Raw genomic sequence first — 16,771 nt, forward strand, 5'->3', positions numbered from 1 at the left:
GGCGGGAAGTCGAAACTAATTTTCATGTGAAGCAACACGACATGACACTCTTAACACATTATAATAAACAAATCTGAATTGTGTTTTGAACTGAACCTGAACTGGCACACACAGATGAACCATAACATTAATATTAGATCTTATAAAAGGTGTAAAATAGGTGCCCTTTAAGCAATATTAGTTTTGAATTGTCTCCAGAACAAACCACGGTTATACAATGACTTGCCTAATTACCCTAACTTTACCCTAATGAACCTAGTTAAGCCTTTAAATGTCAGTTTAAGCTGAATACTAGTGTCTTGAAGAACATTTAGGCCCCGTTTACACTAGTGCGTTTTAGTTTTAAAATGGTGTTTTTGATTAAAAACGATCTGCGTCCACACTAGCGTTTCACCTAGCGTTTCTGAACATATCTCCGCCCACACTACGCCACCAAAAACGTATATCACGTGACCATTCGCGCACTCTGGGCATGCGCGTTCTAGTATAAACAGAAAGCATGCGTCCCGCTCGGCATTTGGTGATTGTTAGTCAACAAACGCCGGTTGAACAATGAACGCGATGGCAAAGAAAGCAAGAGAGGTATTTTTGTGGACAGACGACGAGGTCGAGTTGTTACTAAATGTACCAAATAAATAACTGCACAATGGCGCCTAAAACAGACAATAGTGTAAACAACGCTCCCATTTCTGTGTCCATGTTGTTGTTTACAGTGAAGGCTGGTCTGCTGTCTTCCGGTAGCGTTAAAGGGCCATGAAACCCCCTCGTTTCAGCAGGGTGTTTTCACACCTCTACTTTGGAAAAAGTCAGAAAAGTGGGCGTGTCCAGCTCTGTTTAGGGGGGAGTGTCGGAGGAACTAAAGTGGGAGGGTGTGGGAGTGTCTATTTGGGCACGCGCGAGTTTCAGAGTCAAAATACACACACAGGAGAAAGTGATGGTGTTTAACCTACATGTACATCTGTAGTCGAATTATTTGCCAAATTATTGAATGGTGGACTTTAACTGCAGTTTGGCTCTTTCATTCAGGGAATTCATTCATGCCCCTAGCCACAAATGTGATATTTGATTCGAGGAGCTGCTGTAAGCGTGTATTTTTCATGCAATGTTTGATACCGCACGGCGAATGAGAGAAAAAAACCTCCGCATTTCCCGGAAACTTAGATGCACACGGCAGGTAGTGTCAGAAAGCCGCGTGTGTTATTCCAGTCACTAAATGGGGTAAAAACCCTACACAAGGTTAAAGTTTGGTTGTGGTGCTAACATGTTTACACTCGGTGCAATAGTTAACTTAGTTTGATACGAACAAACTGAATAAACAAAGAGCACTGGTCGCTCACTTACCAAATCTGTAGAGACAGGACAATCACCAGCAACTAGAGCCGCGTCTTTATTTAGAGGAGACTACAAGCGAATCCGGATCTCAGCATTTGCAGATGAGAACAGCTCTCAGGTAAACAATAATCCTCCTTAGACACGTAAGTTATTGTTGTCGAGCGTCGCGTACACTGTTAATCCACACGTGACTCCAGCTGCGCTCTCACAGAGAGAAAAAGAAAACAAAACTGAACTGCAGCAAACTATAAAAGCAACACTTCACGCTTGTTTTGCCAACACAACGTGGCGTCTATGTCGTGTAAACACAGTAATGAATATTAATGAAGTTGCACAATAGAGCGCGCTGATTGGTTTGAACCAACCCTTACTCATGCATTAATGCATCACACTGTAAGACGTAATAAGACTCACTCTGGTACAGGCGTCCAGTCTACACGCTGGAATACACGCTATTATGTCATGACCGTGACGCAGCTTCAAAAATTCGTTTCAAACCGGAAGTACGAATTTGCTTGAAATAACGCAAAAACAACCAATTTACACTTTTTAGTGAAATATAGGTGTCCTAATAGTGTTTTTAGCCGTGTGGGACACATATACGACTGTCAACAGCTCAAAAAATGTGTTTTGGTGTTTCGTGACCCTTTAAAGCCCTGTGTAATAGTCATGTGATAGGGGCTTGACGAATAAGGGAAGGACACGCAATGACACAAAAGCTCCAATCAGGTAGCGAATCTTAGCAGCCCCGCCTTCGTTTTCAGATGTCTCCGTTTTCCCTTATCCACACTGAGACGGAGCAGCAGCGTTTCAGATTGAAGAACTCTGCTTCTTCAATCTGAAGAAGAAGAACTCTCGAGAACTCTGGCGTAGTGTGGACGGATGGCGTAACCGTAGCAAAACTTATGCATTTTAAAATGAAAACGCATTAGTGTAAATGGAGCCCTAGTCTAATATCACACGTCATCATGGCAAAGATAAAAATAAATCAGTTATTAGAAATGAGTTATTAAAACTATTATGATCAGAAATGTGTTAAAAAAATCTCTCTGTTAAACAGAATTTGGGAAAAATATACAGGAGGCTAATAACTCAGGAAGGATACTAGCTCTGACTTCAACTGTAGGTGCCTACAGTATGGAGTATGTTTCTGGAACGCGGCTATAGCATGTGCTCATCATCAGATTGAGGTGTCACGTTCAGTTTTGCGGCAGCTGACACGCCAAGATGCACACACACACACACAGAGATTCAACCCCCATCCCGTTGAAGAAGGCTATACATTGAGAAGGGGACAGCAGCTGGCAGCTTGCCCTATTATAAGCTCCCTCCCCCCGCCGCCACAGACACACTCATTCAACCCCACCCAGAAATCACACACACTCTCATTATAGCCAATGAGGGTGCAGCACCGGGCCGGACCGCCACACCTGCCCTTACACTGGTGGAGCTGCTCCATCTGGACCGGTTTATGAGGCCGACAGCTGAGGAGGAAGGGGGACGTAAAGGAGAGATCTCAGGAGGATACAGTGATGATGACGGAGCAGTGTGTGCGTGTGTATGTGTTTTAGTGATATGTCAGGTCACAAATCTGTATGATGACATAGGCATGACACGGGTATTACAAGAAGGTGCTGAATTATGAGGATGTTGCTGACGTCCTAATTTCTTAGAAAGCTTATAAATGACAGAGAATGAGTTTTGGTCAGAGAGTAAAACTGTCCACAGTCTTCTGTGAGGGTTGTTTAGGGGTAGGGTGGGGTTAGACCAATAGAAAATCCAGTTTGTAAACACATTGGAAACCTTTATTCATTCATTCATTTTCTTTTCAGCTTAGTCCCTTTATTAATCTGGGGTCACCACAGCAGAATGAACCGCCAACTTATCCAGGACGTTTTTATGCTGCAGATAGCCTTCCAGCTGCAACCCACCTCTGGGAAACATTCACACTCATACACTACGAACAATTTAGCCTACCCAATTCACCTGTACCACATGTCTTTATGCTGTGGGGGAAACGGGAGTACCCAGAGGAAACCCACGCGAACACAGGGAGAACATGCAAACTCCACACAGAAACATCAACTGATCCAGCCGAGGCTTGAACCAAAAAGTCAAAGTCAAAGTCAGCTTTATTGTCAATTCAGCCACATGTACAAGACATATAGAGAATCGAAATTGCGTTACTCTCAGACCCAAGGTGCTTAACATTAATATAAAAAAATATTTTAAAAAATAGTAGAGTTTTAAGAAAAAGAAAATTTACTGTATATCCATTGTACATAAAATGTGGTCTAAAAATATACATAGGTAATAAAATTGTAAACAATACAATGACATACAATGACATCAAGGGCATATAGCAAACGCAACCTTATAGCAAACCAGCGACCTTCTTGAGTGAGTCGACACCCACAATGGAAACAATGTGTTGTTTATTTAGTTAAACATATGTGGCCCTTTGTTGGGTTATTTTTAACCTTTATTAGATCATTTATTAATAACTCAACTAGTTGAGTTAAATATTTGGTTGCTTTGTTGGGTTATTTCAACGCAATCTCATGGCAATTCGTAACTTTTTGATTTAGTGGCTAATTCGTATGAATTCGTACGATCTAATTCATACAATTTGCTCATCACACAGTGACAGTTTGGTTTAGGGGCGGGGTTGGGTGCCACGCCTCCTTTTTAAAATCGTACATTTTTATACGACTCAACTCGTATGAATTCATACAAATTAACCAGTAAACTGACAAAACGAAAAATACCAACGCAATCTCACGGCAATTCGTAACTTTTTAATTTAGTGGCTAATTCATATGAATTCATACGATCTAATTCGTACAGTTTGCTCATCACCCAATAACGGTTGGGGTTAGGGGTGGGGTTAGGTGCCACGCCTCCTTTTTAAAATCGTACATTTTCATACAACTGAACTCCACTTTAGCCACTAAACTGACAAAACGAGAGACTTATATTTTCTCGTAAGATCAAGCTGGTGATTTTTACCCTTTATTTGGTTATTTATTTAATAATGCATCCAGTTGGGTTAAAAATTTGAATTTCAACAGTCAACTGATTTAACTGACACAAAACAGTTAGTAATGTTGTTTTTGTGTTATAAAGTTTATTTAAGCTATAATGCAATAATATTGTTGTTTTTTTATCAAATTACCTCTCCATGTCGTGTTTTTGTATCCGTTTTACCATCCAAGACTCACGAGAAAATGTAAGTATTTTACGTTTTGGCAGTTAAGTGGCTAATTCATACGAGTTCAGTCGTAAGAAATTGTGTGATTTTAAAAAGGAGGCGTGGCACCTAACCCCACCGCTAAACCCAACCGTCATTGGGGGATGAGCAAATCGTACTAAAATGTACGAATTAGATCGTACAAATTCATACGAATTAGCCACAAAATGGAAAAGTTACGAATTGCCGTGAGATTGTGTTGGTTTTAGAAGTGTTTGGGTGTGGTTAAAATGTACTGTACATTGTGGACACTGAGTGAAGCCGGCTGCAGCTGCTGGACAGCCTCTACAGCACACAGAGCTCCATATTCTGCTCAGTCAACACAGGATTTTCTGCTTGCACCATTTATAACTGTCTGCACTTTATTCTGTTTCTTCATTGTTTGTGATTCTTGATTTATTTTAACAAAAGTGTCTGGAACTAAAATGTAATAGAAAAAAAAAGTGTTTTCAATATTTTTGAATACTCTGTGTTATTTATTTACACATAACTCATAATTATAAAATTAATATTAGTACATAGTAATAGGAGCTATGGTATTACCAGAATGGAAAAAATAACATTTAATCAAAATAACCCAATGCATTGGAATAAAATAACCCATAGTTGGGAAGGTGCTATAATAAGCTATAGTTGAGTTATATGTTGGGGTATTTTTAACCCAACTATTTTAATAGAGTATATAATGCTCCCACAGTTCACAAAAAAAAAAAAAAAAAAAAACGAGTGTGTGCCAGGCTGCCTCAGGGGAATATGCTGTGTCATCTCTGCAGCTATCAGATGGACAAATTTCCTGTTTTTAATCAGTCATCTTCAGCAGGATCTATGGAGTCAGTTGAGTTTTGCATGAGGACAGAAATGTTACTTAGTCATGATCAGCTTGCAGATTCACAGAACTGACTGCAAGGGCAGACTGCACTTTACCTTGGTGGGGAAGGGTGGATACTATATATATATATATATATATATATATATATATATATATATATATATATATATATATATATATATATATATATATATTCAATCATTCATTGTCTTTTTGGCTTAGTCCCTTTATTAATCTGGGGGTATCACAGAGGAATGAACCGCCAACTTATCCAGAATATGTTTTACGCAGCGGATGCCCTTCCAGCTGCAACCCATCACTGAGGAACACGCATACACTCTCATTCACACACATACTCTACGGACAATTTTAGATCTTTTTGCTGTGAGGTGACAGCACTACCTACTGCGCCACCACGTCACCCCTAAATATATAAGTCCAAACACGTGCGCTATTAGGTGAATTGGGTATGCTAAATTGTCCGTAGTGTATGTGTGTGTATCAGTGTGTATGGACGTTTCCCAGTGATGGGTTGCAGTTGGAAGGGCCTTCATTCATTCATTTTCTTGTCTGCTTAGTCCCTTTATTAATCCGGGGTCGCCACAGCGGAATGAACCACCAACTTATCCAGCAAGTTTTTATGCAGCGGATGCCCTTCCAGCCGCAATCCATCTCTGGGAAACATCCACACACACATTCACACACTATGGACAATTTAGCCTACCCAATTCACCTGTACTGCATGTCTTTGGACTGTGGGGGATACCAGAGCACCCGGACGAAACCCACACGAAGGCAGGGAGAACATGCAAACTCCACACAGAAACGCCAACTGAGCCGAGGTTCGAACCAGCGACCCAGCGACCTTCTTGCTTTGAGGCTACAGCCCTACCTGTTGCGCCACTGCCTCACCAGAAGGGCATTAACTACGTAAAAAAAAAACATGTGCTGGATGAGTTGGTGGTTCATTCCACTGTGGCGCCCCCAGATTAATAAAGGGACTAAGCCAAAAAGAAAATGAATGAAAGAAGTATTTTCACTATTAATTTATGCATATTTGTAATGTTTAATGTCCTTAAAATATTCAAAATAATCAGACAAGTCAATGAAAGTGGGAAAGATGAGTAGAAATGTCTAGGAAATGTTACTTCCCCATAACGCTGTGTAAAGGTTTTTGAGCTAACATTCAGAGAACTTTATTAATGATCAGATGAGATGAGGATTCTGTTAGCAATAAAATGGCTAGCTAGTCAAAGTTCTGCTAGCATTTCCTGTCAGAGACTTGACAGACCCAGATAAGTGTTTACTAGTGTAGGTGTAGTCTGGCAATTGTCTTATCTACCACACACACACACACACACACACACACATTTAGATGGCCAGCTGGTACTGTAGGTTGAAATCTATACAGTGGTAATCAGCAAATTAGATTACGTCCGTTGTCTGCTCACCGTATCTCCGACTCGCCATATCTTCGTTTCCCACAATCCCATCCCTGACTTCTGTATCCTGTATCTAATTTATCTGTGTCCCCATTTTAACTCAATCATCCATCTTTGTTGCTATACACTATTTTGGGCATGTGTGAGAAAAAATCATTTCCAAAAGTACAATCTTATGGGGTATGCTAGTCCTGCTTTTTCCTCGCTATTCTGATTATATTAGCAGCATGCTAGGTCTGATGCTAAAGGGAAAGTTCACCCAAATGTGTAAATTCTGTCATGATTTCCTCATCCTCCACTTGTTCTAAATCTGCTTTAGTTTCTTTAATTTGTTGAAAACAAATGGAAATACATTGAAGGATGCTAGGGAAAACAGCCATTGACCATTGTTTTTTGTTCTTGTGCATGCCAGTGGCTAATTTGGTAAACATTCTTCAGTATATCTTTTTTTGTTCAAGAGAAGAAAGAAATACTTAAACGTTTACAGTCACTTGTGTGGGCAGCATGGTGGCTCAGTGGTTAGCACTGTTGCTTCACATCAAGAAGGTCACTGGTTCGAGTTCCGGCTGGGTCAGTTGGCATTTCTGTGTGGAGTTTGCATGTTTTCCCCGTGTTGGCGTGGGTGCCACGGTTTCCCCAACAGTCAAAATACATGCACTACAGAGGAATTGATGGACGTAGTGTATGAGTGTGTGTGTGAATATGAGTGTGTATGGGTGTTTCCCAATACTGGGTGGCAGCTGGAAAGGCATCCGCTGTGTAAAACATATGCTGAATAAGTTGACGGATCAGGCCACCCCTACTGAATAAAAAAAAAATAAGCCAAAGCAAAATTAATGAATTAATATTTTTCTGTCTGAAAATATGATGGTTAATAAAATAAATAGTGAGGAAATCACCTTTTAAAATTGACCGAGCTCTTTCCAATGTATAATATTAATCAAGGATTGAGTTTTTATATTTTTACAATATGAAATATCCAAAAAAATCTTCATTAAACATGACCTTTGTTTAATATTCTAATTCTGACATAAAATAAGCATAAAATAAAAATGATCATAATACAGATTTTGGCCATAAATATACATGCACAACATGTGTTGTGGTCCAGTGTCACATCCCACATAGCAAAATATTTACGGCCCAGCTCTGGCCCACACAATCAGCTTTTGCTTGGCCCACATGAATTACAGTGAATTACATTTGACTGGACCAAGTCTGGATTCTAGTCACGGCCCAAACATGGACCATATCTGGGCCAATTCTCAGCCAAGTTAATAACCCATTACTGGGCCAAAAATGTTGGTGTGTGATGACTGCAATGAAATTGATAAATCCATGAATCATTGCGCTTTAGGCATGCTATGGGTGTGCTTTTTCTCAAAGCAACCTGATTGGTAGAATTATTTTCTTTATTTGAAAATAATAAAAATGTCTTTTAAATGTGGGTCAAGATAGACCAAACTAACATGGCCCACATATTAATTATTAACATCTGGCCCACATATCAATTATTAACATCTGGGCCAAATACTACAGTTTACATCTGGCCCACATATCAATAATTAACATCTGGGCCAAATACTGCATTTTACATCTGGCCCACATATCAATAATTAACATCTGGGCCAAATACTACATTTTACATCTGGCCCACTTATCACTTATTAACATCTGGGCCAAATACTACATTTTACATCTGGCCCACATATCACTTATTAACATCTGGGCCAAATACTACATTTTACATCTGGCCCACATATCACTTATTAACATCTGGGCCAAATACTACAGTTTACATCTGGCCCACATATCACTTATTAACATCTGGGCCAAATACTACAGTTTACATCTGGCTCACATATCACTTATTAACATCTGGGCCAAATACTACAGTTTACATCTGGCCCACATATCACTTATTAACATCTGGGCCAAATACTAAATTTTACATCTGGCCCACATATCAATAATTAACATCTGGGCCAAATACTACATTTTACATCTGGCCCACATATTACTTATTAACATCTGGGCCAAATACTACATTTTACATCTGGCCCCCATATCAATTATTAACATCTGGGCCAAATACTACATTTTACATCTGGCCCACATATCAATAATTAACATCTGGGCCAAATACTACATTTTACATCTGGCCCACATATCAATTATTAACATCTGGGCCAAATACTACATTTTACATCTGGCCCACATATCAATTATTAACATCTGGGCCAAATACTACATTTTACATCTGGCCCACATATCAATTATTAACATTTGGGCCAAATAATACATTTTACATCTGGCCCACATATCAATTATTAACATCTGGGCCAAATACTATATTTTACATCTGGCCCACATATCAATTATTAACATCTGGGCCAAATACTGCATTTTACATCTGGCCCACATATCACTTATTAACATCTGAGCCAAATACAACATTTTACATCTGGCCCACATATCAATTATTAACATCTGAGCCAAATACAACATTTTACATCTGGCCCACATATCAATTATTAACATCTGGGCCAAATACTGCATTTTACATCTGGCCCACATATCACTTATTAACATCTGAGCCAAATACAACATTTTACATCCGGCCCACATATCACTTATTAACATCTGGGCCAAATACTACAGTTTACATCTGGCCCACATATCAATTATTAACATCTGGGCCAAATACAACAGTTTACATCTGCCCCACATATCACTTATTAACATCTGGGCCAAATAATACATTTTACATCTGGCCCACATATCAATTATTAACATCTGGGCCAAATACTACATTTTACATCTGGCCCACATATCAATTATTAACATCTGGCCCACATATCACTTATTAACATCTGGATCAAATAATACATTTTACATCTGGCCCACATAACAATTATTAACATCTGGGTCAAATACAACAGTTTACATCTGGCCCAAGTATTGTGTGCCGCCTTAAAGACCTGGGATACGATGCATTTTACAAATGATGCACATGTGATTAAAGCACATACCAGCTCCAAACCACATTCTGCTTCCATGCAATCTTCAGGAATAGTAATGACGCTGTGCTTTCTGCATGCAGATGGGGAAAGTGAGAATTAAGGCATTGATCAATTGTGAGCTGTGGGTTAATCTGTAACTGTCAGACAAGTCTCCGCATTGAGGAGAAGCTGTGATGGCCTTAGATCAATGATTATATGATTACTCTGCATGATTGAATCAGTGGAAAAAATAAGACATTTATGGGGATTTGGAAAGGAGAATTGTGCTTGGATTGATAGCAATAAAAGCATAATTAATTGTGCCTATTGACAAAAAGCCCCCTCCACAGACGTGCTGTAAAAGCCTTCATTATTGATCAGTGTGCGTGTGTGTGTGTGTGTGTGTGTGTGTGTATGTGTGTGTGTGCACTCAAGGGGGCTGAATGCACAGTGTTTAAAACAAATGCCACATTTTGAGGTGGGAGGAACAAACACGACCAGCTGTTAAACGGGATCAGATGCTTGAAAAGGTGGACAAAGACCAGAGGGACAGAATAACATCTCCTCGTTAGGAGCGTGAGGATGCTGTTTAAGCATGCATACTAATCTCCTTGACACCCGGGTGCATTTTAATGAGCTATTTTTAGAATCCGCCGTCATTGCGCACTGAGGATTCAGATCACACATTCACTTATCTGCCTACTAGTGTCTTACATGCATAGCAGTATGTACTTAAGTACACACTACAGTATGTACTAAACTATATCTTTGAAATATCACCATTGCTATACTCCAGCGTCCTTGTGCACTGAGATTGCAGATTATGTATTTATACTTTATTCTAGTGTCTTATATGCACAGCAGTATGTACTTAAGTGTAGACTACAGTATGTACTAAACTATATATTTTTAAACCAGCACCATTGCTAGTACTGTATTTAGCATCGTGTTCTGGGGATGCATGTTACGTATTCACTCATATTCACTTTCCCCATTCTAGTGCATGTTTACAGCAGTATGCACTTAAGTACACACTACAGTATATACTAAACTATATATTTTTAAACCAGCACCATTGCTAGTACTGTATTTAGCATCGTGTTCTGGGGATGCATGTTACGTATTCACTCATATTCACTTTCTCCATTCTAGTGCATGTTTACAGCAGTATGCACTTAAGTACACACTACAGTGTATACTAAACTACTGTATATATTTTAAACCAGCACCATTGCTATAATCCAGCGCCATTGTGCACTGAGGATGCAGATAACATATTCACTGATTTGCATACTAGTGCCTTATATACACAGCAGTATGTACTTAAGTATAGACTACAGTATGTATTAAACTATATATTTTTAAACCAGCACCATTTTTAGTATTAAGAAACATTGTGTTCTGAGGATGCATATTATGTATTCACTCATATTCACTTTTCTCCATTCTAGTGCATATTTACTGCAGCATGTACTTACAGTAAGTACACACTACAGTATGTACTGAACTATATAGTTTTAAACCAGCACCATTGCTAGGTTTCATCATCATTGTGTACTGAGGATGCATTCTACATATTTACTTATATTTACTTTTCTCTATTCTAGTGTCTTATATGCACAGCAGTATGTACTTAAGTATCCACTGCAGTATATACTAAACTATATATTTTTAAACCAGCACCATTGCTATAATCTAGAGTCATTGGGCACTGAGGATGCAGATCATATAATCACTTATCTGCATACTAGTGTTGTATATACACAACAGTATGTACTTAAGTATAGACTACAGTATGTAATAAACTATATATATATATTTAAAACAAGCACCATTGCTAGTATTTAGCCTCAGTGTGTACTGAGGATGCATAGTATGTAATCACTCATATTCACTTTTCTCCATTCTAGTGCATATTTACAGCAGCATGTACTTAAGTACACACTACAGTATGTACTGAACTATATATTTTTTAAACTAGCACCATTGCTATGCTTCATCATCATTGTGTACTGAGGATGCATACTACATATTTGCTTATATTCACTTTTCTCTATTGTAGTGTCTTATATGCACAGCAGTATGTACTTAAGTATGCACTGCAATATATACTAAACTATATATTTTTAAACCAGCACCAATGCTATAATCCAGCGTCAATGTGCACTGAGGGTGCAGATCATATTTTTACTTATCTGCATACTAGTGTCTTTTATGCATAGCAGTATGTACTTAAGTATATACTACAGTATGTACTAAACTATATATTTTTTAAACCAGCACCATTGCTAGTATTTAGCATCATTGCGTACTGAGGACGCATATTATGTATTCACTCATATTCACTTTTCTCCATTCTAGTATGCTATACACATGACAGTAAGTACTTAAGTACAGACTACAGTATGTACTTAACTATATATTGTTAAACCAGCACCATTGCTAGGTTCCACCGTCATTGCGCACTGAGGATGCATATTACATATTCACTTATATTCACTTTTTTTTCATTCTATTGTCATATACATACAGCAGTATGCAATAAAGTATACACTACAATATATACTAAACTATATATTTTTTTAAACCAGCTCCATTGTTAGAATCCAGCATCATTGTTTACTGAGGATGCATAATACGCAATTACTTATATTCACTTTTCCCTATTATAATATATATATACAGATGTACAGTATGTTCTTAAGTACACACTACAGTATGTACTAAACTATATATTTTTTAAACCAGCTCCATTGCTATAATCCAGAGTCATTGTGCATTGAGGATGCATATTACACATTCACTTAAAGTATATTAACTTTTATTTATTCTGCTTTATGTATACAGAAGTATGTACTTAAATACACACTACAGTATGTACTAACCTATGATTTTTGAAAGCAGCACCAGTGCTAGTATTTAGCATCATTGTGTATTGAGGATGCATATTCTGTATTCACTCATATTCACTTTTCTCCATTCTAGTGTGTATATATATATATATATATATATATATATATATATATATATATATATATATATATATATATATATATATATATATATATATATATATATATATATATATACATCAGTATGTAATTACACACTACAGTATGTACTCAGTTACTATTTTTTGAATCAGTGGCAATACTAGAATCCAGCATTATCCCATACTGTTAGGATGCTCATTGTATATTCACCTTTCTCCATTTCAGTGTTATATACACAGCAGTATATACTTAAGCATACACTACAGTTAACTATTTTTGTATCCAGTGCCATTGCTAGGATTCAACAAACAAATGCATACTATGTAGCATACTACACTATGATATTTAGAATGTAAGTACGTGGGCTGCTTATGCATTATACCACACATACTGCACACAATGTAAAAAGATAGTACTCAGTAGAAATTAAACAGTATACTACTTAGTGCACTAAGCTATACAGTATATGCACTGCAATTATCTAAATGTTGTATCACAGGCTGTCACAGGTCTGCATGTAACACGACATGTGAACGTTCAGCATTTCTTCTGGTTAGGAAGCACAGTAAGCAGTTATGAGTTAATGAAAAATAAATCTACATGATCTAAAAGAATTTGAAATAATAATTGCCTACCATTATTCACTGCAGTAAATGCTACGATACATAATCTATTTATATTTCTACTGCATTAAAAATGCTAAATAGTATGCACTATAATACATACTATGCATACTAAACTATACTATATCTACAATGTAAGTACGTAGGCTATGGATGGTATATACCACACATACTGCACACTACTACTAGGAGCACTCTGTATAAATTAAACAGCATACTATGTAGTGTACTAGATATGCACTAAAGGCTATCACGGGTCTGTGTGTAGCACTAATCATTGTATCTGGTTATTATAAGCACAGGAAGAGTTTATGACGGGTTCATTATAGGCCCACGCGCTCGGCCGGTTGTTTAGGCTAAAGGTGAGCCGGCTGGAGGAGCAGTTGACCGGCAGCAGCTGCCGTGCTTGGACCGGTGTGTCTGCTGCCCTGCGCTGGTGCTGCTGCACCTCCTGAATAATGAATGAGTGACGCGCACATTGCGGCTCTCTCTGCGGCGCGGACGGGGCGGGCTCGCGCATGCATTATGACGCGCCGGTGACGCGCATGCAGGAGTTTTAATCCTCTGCCGCAGCAGCAGATCAGCCGGTAACGCGAGGAGGGGGATGCGCGGTCGGTCGCACGTACGGACGGCTAGATCGGCTAAAAAAAAGCCGCAGACAATTAAATCCGCGAACAATCTATATAGCGTGCAAAAAGGCGACCGACTCGACCGAAAGCTCCTCCTCTCTCGCTCCAAGCAGGCTTTGGGAAGTTCTAGGACTCAGTGTCTTTCTTATTGTTCCCGAGCAGGCCTGGGTGGACGTACGAGAGCTTTGACGCAATTAAATGGGTGATTACAGCTTCGGCTTGTTGCAGACAGCGAACACCAACACCGCCATCATCAGCGGACCCGCGCTCTTCGGCGGAGACGCGTTCACACCCTACCGCAGCGCGTCCCCGGTGCGCCCCAGCAGCTCGCCTCGGGTGTCCCCTCTCTTCCCGTCACATCAGCGCAACATGCAGGATGAGCCTGCGGGGTTGACAGCCTCTCAGTCCAGCAGCGAGCAGAGCAGCCGTTTTTCCGCCGCTGGTCACGCGCAGACAGCCGGTGACCTTCAGCACGACCGGAACATACATCAGCAGGCTGATCCGCAGCCGCCGTACTCCTCCTCCTCCTCCTCCTCCTCCTCTTCGTCCAGCACGGGCCTGGACACCGATGCGCCATCGTCCAAGGTGAACATCCAGATGGAGTCCCCGAGCGCGCACCACATCAACAACAGCACCGGCGCTAATAACATGCTCGCGGGCGCGTTCCCGGAGATGCAGAACGCCGGGGGCGGCGGCGGCGGCTCGGCTTCCCCCACCCTGCCCGCGTTCGGTACGCCGTGGTCGGTGCAGACCAGCTCCCCTCCTCCGCCCGTCTCCAATTCCGCGAACGCAATAAACCCAATCCCCGCCACCACCGAGCCGGACACCTACTACCCGGGCATCCCCTCCTCCATCAACCCCGGCTTCTTCCAGAGCTTCTCGGCCAACCCGTGCCCTGTGCAGGGCTTCAGCAGCCCGTTCTCCCCGCAGATCAACGTCCCCCCGCAGCCGCAGAGCCGCCGGTCCCCGGTGAGCCCGCAGATTCCCCCGCAGCAGCAGGGCGCCTTTCTGCAGCACAGGAACAACTACAACCACCACCAGGTGAGCAGCCGTGTTCACTAACACAGCAATAAAAACATCTTCAGCAACGCTAACAGTGATAGAAATAAATAATATTAGCAGTGATTGAAGGCTGCGGTTGAGCTGTCATTGTGACGCAATCGCGGCCCTGAATCGTCACCTCTTGCGTCATAATGCAGCGCTCAGTGAAGCCATTGTGACGTCTGTGCGCTGAATACAAATGCGGCCTGTCAGTGCGTCACAAGCTTTCTGCATACTACGCAGTGCACACTGCTGAGCAGGATTGACTAGTGAGCATGAGAGAGAGTGTGTTTGACATGTTCAAATGCTTCACAGGGATTTATGCAGCTTTAGGGGGTTCAGTTATGTTGTGGACCCCCATCATTATGTGGGACTCCTCTGTCACACACTGTCTTTTATGAAGAGTCAGTTTATGCTGTGAAAAACCCAAGTTATCATGAAGAAATATTATGGGGAAAAGTCTGAAATATTACGATAATACCAGAGACTGTAAAAATAATCATAATATTATTTACATGTTTATATATCACTTTCAGTTAAGTTTCATGATTACGCCTGTCATATTTGTTATTGTTGCATTTTTTACTGAGTTTTTTAATCTGATCAAATTAAAGTTAATCACTTATAATATAGATATAGGCCTATATATATATATATATATATATATATATATATATATATATATATATATATATATATATATATATATATGTGTGTGTGTGTGTGTGTGTGTGTGTGTGTGTATGTGTGTGTGTGTGTTTGTGTGTATATATATATATACACACACACACACACACACACACACACACACACACACACACACACACACATACAGGTAAAGTCAGAATTATTAGCACCCTTAGAATTAGTTTTCCTTTTTTTTTTTTTAAATATTTCCCAAATGGTGTTAAACAGAGCACGAAATTTTCACAGTATGTCTGATAATATTTTTTCTTCTGAAAAAAGTCCTATTTGTTTTATTTCGGCAAGAATAAAAGCAGTCTTAAATTTGTAAAAAAAATTTATTTTATTTAAAAAAAACACATTTTAAGGTCAATATTATTCGCCCCTTTAAGCTAATTTTTTTTTCAATAGTCTACAGAACAAACCATCATTATACAATAACTTGCCTAATTACCCTAACCTGTCTAGTTAACCCAATTAACCTAGTTAAGCCTTTAAATGTCACTGAATACTAGTATCTTAAAGAAGATCTAGTCCAATATTATTTATTGTCATCATGGCAAAGATAAAATAAATCAGTTATTAGAGATGAGTTATTAAAACTATTATGATTAGAAATGTGTTGGATAAATCTGCTCTCCGTTAATCAGAAATTGGGGAAAAAATAAACAGGGGGGCTAACAATTCTGACTTCAACTGTATGAAGAGTTCAGATGCAAGAACCTCTAAATGCCGTCTGAAATTCTCTTCTAAAATGAGCATTCTCATCAGGTTCATGTATGTAGGTTCAGTAATTTCCCTTTTATGACAAAAATAAGTTGTTTTCATGATCTTTAAAATGAAATAAATTAACAAAGAAGGCTGATTTTTTTTTTTTTTTTACATTTTCGACACTTAGAGGTTATCTGAACTCTATATATAGAGTATATATATATTTTTATTTAAA

General features: G+C 39.3%; 1 protein-coding gene across 5 annotated transcripts in view; it reads left to right on the forward strand.

The window, feature by feature from the left end:
• Positions 1-14,057: 14,057 nt before the first annotated feature.
• cpeb2 (cytoplasmic polyadenylation element binding protein 2) overlaps positions 14,058-16,771 on the forward strand; it is a 43,970-nt gene continuing 41,256 nt past the window's right edge. For all 5 annotated transcript variants that reach the window (XR_015523041.1, XM_087306404.1, XM_087306405.1 and 2 more), the window contains exon 1: positions 14,058-15,141. Coding sequence is in view for 4 of the 5 variants with exons in the window: in XM_087306404.1 (XP_087162530.1) it covers positions 14,299-15,141 (843 nt within the window). In the remaining variant the exon portion in view is untranslated. The remainder of the gene's footprint in view (positions 15,142-16,771) is intronic.

The sequence above is a fragment of the Danio rerio genome, chromosome 23 (genome assembly GCF_052040795.2).
Source record: "Danio rerio strain M-AB ecotype USA chromosome 23, GRCz13ab, whole genome shotgun sequence".
NCBI classification, from domain to species: Eukaryota; Metazoa; Chordata; class Actinopteri; order Cypriniformes; family Danionidae; genus Danio; species Danio rerio.